The sequence below is a fragment of the Corvus hawaiiensis genome, chromosome 2 (genome assembly GCF_020740725.1).
Source record: "Corvus hawaiiensis isolate bCorHaw1 chromosome 2, bCorHaw1.pri.cur, whole genome shotgun sequence".
In the NCBI taxonomy this organism is placed as follows: domain Eukaryota; kingdom Metazoa; phylum Chordata; class Aves; order Passeriformes; family Corvidae; genus Corvus; species Corvus hawaiiensis.
The window spans coordinates 5,237,126-5,247,329 of NC_063214.1; the positions used below are offsets into that span (position 1 = coordinate 5,237,126).

Genomic DNA, 10,204 nt, shown 5'->3' on the forward strand with positions numbered 1-10,204 from the left:
AGGCCACGAGGGCAGCGCCGTCCTCCGCTGGGCCCCGCTCGGCTGAGGCGCTCCTCCGCGCCCCGGGGCCGGCGGCCCCGCTCTCCTCCCTCTCTCCCGCCCGGGGGGAAGGGGCCGGGCCGGGCCGGACCCCGCACCGCCCCCGCTACCTGCGGGCGGGGGCGGGCCTGGGAAAGTTTGTCTCTGTGGTTGGCTGCGCCGCGCGGCGCGGCCGGTCGGGGCGGGCGGGCGGCTCCGTGCGCTCGCAGGGCAGCGAGCGGCCGGCCGAGGAGCGCTGCCGCCGCCGGTCCCCCTCGGGCCAGCCCAGCCTGCGTGCCCGCGGTCCCGCTCGCGTAGGGAGAGGCGCCGCGCAGCCCTGCCGGCATGGGGCACCGCGGGGAGAGGGCGTCCTGCCTGCGCCTCCTCCTCCTCGTCCTGCTGCTGCTCGGTGAGCCCGGGGGTGCGCGGCCGGGGGCGGCGGGGAGGGCGGCCGGGGGTGCTCAGCCACCTTGCCCGCAGGTAGCGCGGCAGGGCCGGGAGGGAGCCGCCCGCCGGGCCGTGCCCGCCTGGGGCGCGGCGGAGCCCGGCCGGGCGCTGCCCTGTGCGGGGCCGGGCTGTGCCGCCTGCCCGCCGGGTGCGCCGGCCGCGGGCCGAATCAGCCGGCGCAGCCCCCCGGCCCCCGCTGCCCCCTCCGGGGGATCGCTGCCGGGTTTTCCCCCGAAACTTCAGGGGGCCTCCTCGGAGCGGGGGTGGCTCCCCGCCGAGAGGGGCTCCCGCAGGCTGCCGGGGTCCGCGGAACGTGGCGGTGGAGCCGTAGTTGCTCGTGAAGGAGCCGGTGCGTGGGCTGTGGTCGCGGTGAGGTGAGAGCGCTCCTTCGCTCTGAAATCTCACCTGGCGGAGATGAAGGCGCTCGTTGAGGCGGGGACCCTCCTCCTGCCTGTCCCCCGAGGGGCTGCGAGAGGGGCCCCGCGCCCTTCTCGGGTTCGCCGGGCACACGGGGTGCCGGGGGAGCGGCGCTTCCCCTGCGCCCTCCCCGCCGGGCTCCTGGGGTTTGCTGCCTCTGCCGGGAAGTTCTCCCGCTAGGAGATAGCGTGTAGGTGATGGTTTATGCCGTGTTCAGGTAATTGTGTAGCTGTCGTTAGCGTGACATGTGGCATTGTTCCTTACTGGTGTCAGTGCCAGCCAGGCAGCGTGCAGGAATAAAGACAAGCGAGCGCTACACAAAAGGGTGGGTGGTGGGTTGTCGTGGGGTTTTTTACTTTTGTTTTTTTCCTTTTTTCCCCAGCCTTGTACTTGTAGCATTGTTGCTAACCCTATTGCAGAAGTAGCACTAAGTAGAGCACCAGAAGACTGTTCGGGTAAGGTAGTTCTGTGTTAGTAGTATTTAAGTGGCTTTGTGTGGGCTCTGGGCAGCCAGAGGGACCTCAGGTGCTGGTGAGCAAGTTACTCACCACAAGTCCTACAAGTTACTCTATGTAGTTCGTGACTCAGAGCACTTGATTAATTGCAGATAGTAAGTGGGAGCATTTTCCAGATTTCAGGTGGAAGGAGTAACTAAACAGTACCCCAGCCCCACACTGCCAACATTCTTCTTCAAACAAAATTCTATTCGCTGACTTAGTTTGTGCTTGCACTTTTGACTTTGCTGTGACTTTTGTTTTAATTAAGTCTGCCAGAGCACTTTCTTCATTTTTTGGCTGTTGAATCTTTCATAACCAGGTCTGCAGACCTGAGAGTTGCAGTTGAAAAGTCAGCTCCCTAAACCTGGGCTTGTCCTAGTCTCTTTCCTGAGGCTGCTTGTAGGCAATTGGGGCAGAGGGTTTTCTGTCTGCAAGATCCTACCAGACAAAGGTGTCCACTGTGCTTTCTCTTACTTGCAGCTGAGGTTAGTCATCTCGTTTATCTTTACAATATTGGCATTCTGCCAGCTGGGGAAACAGTCAAGAGCTGGAGAGCTCACCTTCAGTGTTTTTGTTTAGAAACAGAAAGGGAATAAGATTTTTCAAGAGAATGGTTTAGTAGGACAAGCAGAAAATCAAGACTCTCAGATGCTCAAGGTCATGCAGCAAAAAGTAAAAACTATTAAGAATGACGCACAACTGGAAAGTTGTTTCCTTCTTCATTCAAGATGAAATAATTAGAACTTAAAGTGTGCATGCAGAGATTCATGGCCATTGTTCATGATCTGGTTTGTCTAGATGTTCTGAGCTGTCTCTTGGGGATTTTTTTTTGTAATTGGAATGGTGCTTTTAAAATTCAAAGTGCTTTTGTGTGCAGAAAAATCTCTGAACTTTAGTCATACTTGTGGTGTGTGTTGTAGTGTGCCTATCTTCTGATACCATTACTTGGTCACTTCTATGAAATATTCCAAAGGTTAAGAGGTTTGGAAAGTAGTCTTTTTCTCACTCTGGATGGAAGAAGTGTGCTTCTGTGAGCTTTTTCTAGCAGCTCTTTAATGGAGAGGAGGTTTGGGGCTTTTGCTGCAAGTGTTGAGGAATTCTTGTATGAGGGAGGTGGAGGGAAGGAGCTGAAGCATAGACAAGCTTATCCCTTGTGAGTACTTAGACTTGACTGTTTTCTTCAGATATTTACAAAATAATCCAGCAAAAGGATGCAAATCGCTGAAGTATTTGGCTGTGACAAATGAGAATGTTTTATCATCCTTTCTTCTTGATCCAGTACAGTTATAATCTGTTTGGTAAGGAGATTGTGGATCCTGATACTAAGGCTTGATCTACTCTCTCTTTTCTTCCCTCCTCTGGTGTGGCTACATCCTGAGAAGGGAGGGCACTATGAAAGCGTTTTCCTCTGTCTGTTTCATGTGTGATTTCACTCTGCAGCCAATCTACCTAACCAACCTGTGAAATGCTCTGGGAACCAAAACATCTCTTAGGACAAGACAGCCAAAAACCAAACCAAGTATCTGATTGTTTCCAGGGCTCAGACTGTAAAGTAAACAATAAGCATTCCACCTCCTGGGCTTTTTTCCCTGAATCTTGTTTGAGGTTCAAGGTAATAATTTCAGTGGATCTGAAAAAAAAAGGTTTTTGTTTAAATGCTATGGGCGTGAGGAGAGCATGTACTCAGCAGATCCTGGGGGAAAACCGCTGATAATGGGTTTCCCAGAGATTGCCTTTTTCTTACTCACCCTTTAGACCTGTGTGGCACTCACTGTCTGCTATGATGAAAGTCAGTTCCAGCATGCCAGAACCCCAGGATGTGTGTTTAGATGAATGGACTTGTTTCCTGCATCTCGTGTCTGAAATTATTTTTGTTTCTTTTCCTCAGAAGCTACAACAATTAGTCATTTGAATCAAGGTTTAATTCAAGCTCTGCAATAGAAGGCTTTTGGTAATTAGTGTAAGTTATTGTGATCATGCACTTCAAGGAAAAGCATGCTTTAATCTTTTCCTGCATTTGCAGCTAAAGTGGAAGCGTTAGAAAATGGGAGAGCCTCAAGGTTTAGGGCAGGGAGGCGATGTAAGGATGATTCCCCACGGAGTGTTCAAGGTATGTTAGAGTGGAATCTGCTCCCTGCTCCCTTGCTGGTGCCTGCTCACCTGCGGGTGAGCCCAGGGCTGGCCCTGTGGCCTTTGCCTGCCTGTTCTTGGAAGGAGGCAGGCTCAGATCCTCACTGGTACTCAGGGAAGGCTGACAGCTAGACCTGCCTATCTCTTGCGACTTAGGAGGTGGCTCAAAAGGCTTCCAAAGGGGAACTGCAGACTGCTAAGACACTAGGAGCATGTAGTGAGCGTTGGAACTGGGTTGGTGAGGCACTGAAGGGCAGGTGGTGTTGCTGAGGAGGAAGCGCTTTCCCCGTGGCTTTGTCATGCTGATGCATTTTCTTGGTGTGTAGGCTGTGGGAACATGTGGGAATCGAAGGGCGAGCAGTGTAGTGAGTGTTTGTTCCTTTACATCCTGCGCTCTTTAGGGTTGGCAGATGATAGCTTAGTCACCTTCTCTGGCTCTCTTGCATCTTTGTAGGTGCCTGTCTGGGGCTGCTTTTTAGGGAGTCTGGGTGCTTTTTCTGAAATTCTTCGACCTTGTTCCCCAGGTTTCTCAATGGCTACATTTCAACATAGCAACAGCTTGCTCTCTTTAGGTAGCCTCTGTTGTATTTGGCTCTAATCCCTCAACTGAGGTATAAACCTGCCTGAATAAGATTTGAAGTAAGCAGTAGGGGTCATTTAAAAATGCAGCCACATGCTTGATTAGAGTGGAATGTGCTTAAGAAATAATGTATATCCATCCATCTAGTTATATAAACAAACATTCAGGGACATTTGATATTTCAGCTTTCACATCTAATGTATTCGTGGGTTGATTTGTTTCTGTGTGGTTGTTTCTTGTTTTGGGTTGGGTTTTTTTTTCCAATCTCCATAATCCTTGTCAAACACTAACCTGCAAAACAGAAATGTATATTTTTTTTAGTAGGGAAATGAGTATATATCTCAGTATGGTATTTTTAGAAAGTGAGCATTTCAATTGTCTGGTTTTAAATGCCTTTCAGTGATGTATTTTATGGCGTGTGAAGTTCTTTGTTTTAGAAGGAAGGGAAAGGGGACACATTGTCTGAAAATGCGAGTTCTTTCAGACTATGTATGGAAGTCAATCCATTGAAAGCTAAGTTGGAAAGAACTTGAGGAAAACATTACTAACGTGAGCTGGGTCAAACTAGGGGTTATGTCAGTGTCTATAAAAGTCTTCAGTACTTTCAAAAGAAAGATATTAGATGGAGTATAAAGTCAGACTGTATATTGCAATGCAAATAAAAATATCTGTTTAATACTTTGGTTTTGATTTTTATTGGAGATGTTACTAGGCCCCTGATATTTGTTCTGCTCTCTCAGATCTCTGATAGTAAGTGATAAAGTCTGTTTTATAGAGACCTGTGAGGTGAAAATTGTCTAGGCATACCAACGTTTCCATTTCTGTCCAAGAATAATAAGCAGTTTCGTGCATGACCCCAGTTCCTAACCTGCTCAAGGTACCTCAAAACTGGATCTAACAAGGCAGGGAGAGACTGTGACATAAGCAGGTTTGAAGTTGTTAAAATTTTCTCTTCTAAAGAAGAAATAAGCTTATATCAGGGAGATGGTGTCTGTGGGGAATTATAAGAGTGAATTGGGCTGTGAGCTGTAAAACCTGCCTGCAGAGGCACATGGCAGCACACAGAGGCTTGTCTCCACTAGACCCTGGGGGAGGAGGTGTCACAGGGCAGACCCCTATGGAGAGGAGCCTGCCAGGAGCTGACAGACGAGTGAAGGACATTGAGAAAGTGTGTTGCTGATGTGGCAACACGAGATAGGTCACGACATAGAAGGAAACACTGTGCCTTGGAAAAGTATATAAGAGCAACTCACTCCTTTGAATAAACGATTCAGATTCCCTGCTGGTCTGGGTCCATCATTCAATCGCTGACAAATGGTGCCCCGTGTGAGTAGTTTATTATATGCCTATCTGTGCGTCCGTCGGTGAGCCCCATGGGACTTGAAGTGCTGCTGCAAGAAGCAGGAGTGCTGGCCAGCGATAATCCCTACAAGTTGTAGGTGAGCCATGGGGGACTTAGGGGATGGAGTATCCCAGGAACAGAACGTCCCAGAGATGTTAAAACAGATTTTAAAGAAACACGGCGGCAAAATTAAGTCTACGGATTTGAACACACTCTTGTTCTGGGCAAGAAACTGTGGCTCAACTTTAGATAGGACCAATACTTTTGATCCTCTGAGATGGGACGCTTTAGAAGATGCGTTGTGGGACCTGAGTTGTGCAAGGCGACACAGCGCTGACGAAGCTTTTGTGTCCATGGAGGACTGTGTGCAAGGCGCTCACAGCGCAGGTGGCACCCAGAGACCAGACAAAGAAAGACAGATGCTTGTGCCACCGCAGCAGCTGTGCTGAGCCCTTCTGCGCCACCAGGGAGTGACCATAAGTCTGTTGGGGCTGTGGGAAGAGAGCCAGAAGATGGCCCCTCGCCCCCCGAACCGTTTGACCCTGGAGGGAAGCTGGACCGTACCGTAGAAAGGCTCGCGCCACGCGGCGCTGGGTCGCGGCAAGTGGCTGGAGTCGGGGAGTCCCGTCCTTGTAGCGTGTTCCCCCTCAGAAAAGGGGGGAGATGCAGAAATGGGGTGTGGCCCCTGTGAAAGACTGTCAAGAAGTTTACATGTTCTTAATTTTTCAGTGGCATTCAGAATGATATTAATAAAGTTTTTAAGCAATTTTATAAGTATTTTAGAGAAGCCCTCTCAGTCAAGGCTTAAGGCTCTGGCCAAGCCCTAGCCCTGGCTGACTGGAAGTTATGCCATCAGACCCAGGTGTTTCTGCCCTAAAAGTGTAATCAAGTCATTTTGACTTGGTAATTTGATCTTAAAAAAGCTGGACCCTCTTTCAAAGTAAACTTGAAAGTCCTGCCTAGGAAAGACTCTCCAAGTCTTCACTGTGAAACAGGACCTTCCAGCAGCTGCAGACTCTGAGTGATGGTAAAAGCTTTAGACAACTTTACATTGTTTCTCAAAGTTTTATCTGTTTGATAGCTACCATAATTCTTAATTGTATAAAACAGAAAAGGGGGAATTAGGGGAATTATAAGGTGGAGTTGGGTTGTGAGCTGTAAAACCTGCCTGCAGAGGCACATGGCAGTACAAAGGAGCGCATGGTGGCACACAGAGAGGCTTGTCTCCACTGGACTCTGGGGGAAGAGGTGTCACAGGGCAGACCCCTATGGAGAGGAGCCTGCCTGGAGCTGAGGGACGGGTGAAGAATGAGTGACCACCCCATCGAAGGACATTTAGGAAGTGCATTGCTGCTGTGGCAACATAGGATAGGTCACGCCATAGAAGGAAGTGCTGTGCCTTAGAGAAGTGTATAAAAGCAACTCCCTGCTTTGAATAAACGATTCGGATTCCCTGCCGGTCTGGGTCCGTCATTCAGTCACCGACAGTATCTATATACTTGTATCAATGGTTCTCAGGTTTTCCTTTTTGGTTTTTTTTTTTTAATCAGTTGATTCTCTGTAGACCCTAAAATTTCAATTATCTTTGAATAAGAAGACTTGAATATCTACTGAGAAGAGGCTTTAAAAATAATGAGAAACTTTTAATACACCTTGTGTTTTTCAAGGGGCAAAGGTATAAAGTCAGTTTCAGACCAAACTGCTTTTGGATAAACTGGCAAATAGCTGCTAAGGTGCCAAAAGTCTTGAATAATGTCTTTCCAGATAATCAGCATATGTAAAATAGGGTAAGAAGCAAGACAGAAATTAAGGAACTTAAAGTTTCTTAGGTTTTTTGAATTTCATATCAGAAACTGGCTTATTCATTTACATGTAAGCTTTTATAACTGTAAAGCATAACTGTTTCCTTCTCAATGAAGTCTGAGACAGAAAAAAGGATGGTTTTTTTTTTTTTGGGTTTTTTTTTTTTTTTTGTGCCTTCCAGAGTTGAAAGTGGTTTCAAAGCTCGGTTACCAGTGGAAACTGTTACCAGCTTTGACTACCGAGTTTAAAGTGAGCTAGGTAGAAGGTAGAGCCTATTTTGCCAAATGCCTTTGTTGAGTCTTGGAAAAGTTACAAAGCAATGTGGTAGTGCTTGTAGACTTGAGTCGATGTAATGGCCGTGGGGACTGCTTGAAACTGGCACTGGAGTGCTGCAGTTGGTGCTCATTTTCATTACCCTGGAGGAGGCAAGTTGTGGGGAAAGAGGGGCTGAAGAAGCAGCCTGGGGAACACTGTCTGTTATAGGCAGCAGTGGCAAAATACTGCTGCAGAAATATGAAGAATTGCTGAAGCAAGCCGAAGTATTTGACTGGTGATAATCTCCACGGCCAGATGGAATTTGCGTGGATGCTCTAAAGGATCTGAACTGTTAGCTGAGCTATGGGAAGAAGAGGTAAGAAAGGCAGAGAATCCTGGACAGGATTTCCTTTAGAAAAGAATCTGAGGGTGGTTTTTAGAATTAATTGACTTGTGAACTTCAGGAATGAGAATTAATTAAAGACTGGAGCTCCCAGGCAATCTGTCACAGCTGCCAATAACCAGGGCTGGCAGCAATGCCTGTAGCATATCTGCTTGTTACTGTTTGTTATGAGTGCCATCTCTTAAATTGTTTATTATTCTGCAAGGCTTCAGGCATTCATGCTGAAATTTTCTGGGCTGGATGTCTCCCACAGGTTGGCTTTTTTTTCCCCCAGAAAATACTGCTCCCCTCAACTACCTCTTTCCTTAAAGAGCTGCAGTACTTCCGGTAGTTACACTTGGGGAGGCAGCAGGGGGAATTTTTTTTTCTTTTTTGATTCTTGCAGGTTCTAGTAATTTCTTCCTTGTCACTCTTGAACCAATAATAATCTCAGCTGCCAAGTTTAGAAGTTCTAGCACAACCATGGTTTAGAACAAGAACTGGAAATTTGGCTGAAGTGTTAACTCTGCATCAAGAATGTGGCTTTTGCTGTTCTTAGGAAAATGTCCAAATTTGGCCACATTATAAGACTTGGAAAAGCGTCAGTTTGTAAAAGCTTAATAGGGAATTAGTCTCAGGTCCCTAGAGAAAGCATTCTGTCATTGCTTGTAAGGTGTCAAAGGATTACAACTGCAGCTGGGGGTGGAGAAACAGAACACTCCTTTTAATTCCAGTTTCAGACTTCTGAAAGTGTGTGTGAAGTCCTTTTTTTTTTTTTTTCTTCCCCCCTTCTGTTCTTTTTTTCTCTCCTTTTGCCAAATTGGCCAGTGCTGGAGTGATGTACTGGTCTGTGTGGATCACTGATCAGAGCTGCTGTGAGAGTCTGCTGCTTGTAGCACACAAAGTATATATATCATCTTTCTTAAATGTAGTTTGGAAAAAAAAATCAATGTAAACTTTGTGTTGCTTTTAACTTTTGTTCTCTGGCTTCAGTTCTTCTCTCAGGGTTTTTTCCCAGATATCCATCACCATTCTTTACTTCACACTGGCTGTAAAACAACTCCTGCTGTTGTAGCTGCTCTTATTCCACTCTTTCTGTTTAACAGGCTTGATTAGTCTGGACTTGCCTTTCTGCCTTTCTTAAAGACGTGGTTTAACTGTGCTGCTCAGTGCTTGCTTCACGACTGCAATTTGCGTGCTTTCATGCTCTTTGAGTCACTTTCTTCTTGCCATATCAGTAGCCTTTAAAAAGAGTTTGGTGGAACCATTGCTGGGGGGTCGTGTTGGTTAGCAAGAGTCCAGTTCCGACAAAAGCTGGCTCCGCGTAGGTTTGCCAGTCTTAAAAAGAATAATTGCCAATGTAAAGGACTTTGTTTCCGTGCATGTTCCACTGCTGGCTCCAAGTGCAGAGATTTAGCGTCGTGTTTCATCGGCCTTTGATGCAGTGTGGCTGTGGGGAATCTCTGAGCAGGCTGTAATGCATTGTTCTCCTACAGGCATTAAAATGATTGTTGCAAGAGAGGCATCCGCGGGGACCTCTGCCAGCTCCTTATTGATGTGTGCAGTTTTATCTATTGACACGCTACCCTTCGTTATTGCACAGTGGATCCTGTGGCAGTGGAATTCGCTATTAAATATGCCCCGCAAAAGAGAATTGGCAGAGGCTGCTTTAAAAGCAGTGTGACCCCTGCATTTGCAAAGAATAGCTTCTAAATATGAAACAGATGCTGAACTAATAGAGGATGCTTCCTAGATTTTCAGGGTACCAAACATACTCATTTTGAGCAAAAATTCAGAGTTTGCTTGATTTGTGAATGGTAATTTAAGTTTCAATACCCTTTTTCCCCCTCAGAAACACATGTATAATCAGTGCATGTATTTGTGCTTGAATGCAGCCAGTAATACTGAGGTGAAAATAGGCAATTATTTGTTAATGGAAACTGTTCGAATAAGCAGTGAGGTGTTAGTCTTTCTGTCTGCACTCTAATCCTCTTCCAAGTACTAGAGGGTGGGAGAAGTGATGTATTTTCCTTTGCCACAGACTGTTTTGTGTTTTCAGAGCACCATCCCGTAATATTTACCCAGATAACATCCACCTTCCCCCAAAAGAAGTGTTATGTTCTTCAGAAGCCCAGCTCTGTGTAAAGAGCCTTCATGGGGTATGTGCAGTGTTCCTGTTCACATCCAGTTCATAGGGAGGTTTAAATAAATGCAGAGTAAGAAGTGTATCTCATCAGCCTTGTTTCTGTTTGATCTCAGGATTTGGTTCTGGACAAGGCATGCTGTACCTTTTGGCATGCAGGGCTTAAGTGCTTGGAGCCTTAAGTGGCCTC

At 47.0% G+C, this 10,204-nt stretch overlaps 1 protein-coding gene across 1 annotated transcript in view; it reads left to right on the forward strand.

The window, feature by feature from the left end:
- The first annotated feature begins 276 nt into the window (after positions 1-276).
- The window catches only part of PTGFRN (prostaglandin F2 receptor inhibitor), a 67,020-nt gene continuing 57,092 nt past the window's right edge, over positions 277-10,204 (forward strand). Inside the window, exon 1 of the mRNA XM_048294370.1 lies at positions 277-427. Within this exon, the coding sequence (XP_048150327.1) occupies positions 364-427 (64 nt within the window). The 5' untranslated portion in view covers positions 277-363. The remainder of the gene's footprint in view (positions 428-10,204) is intronic.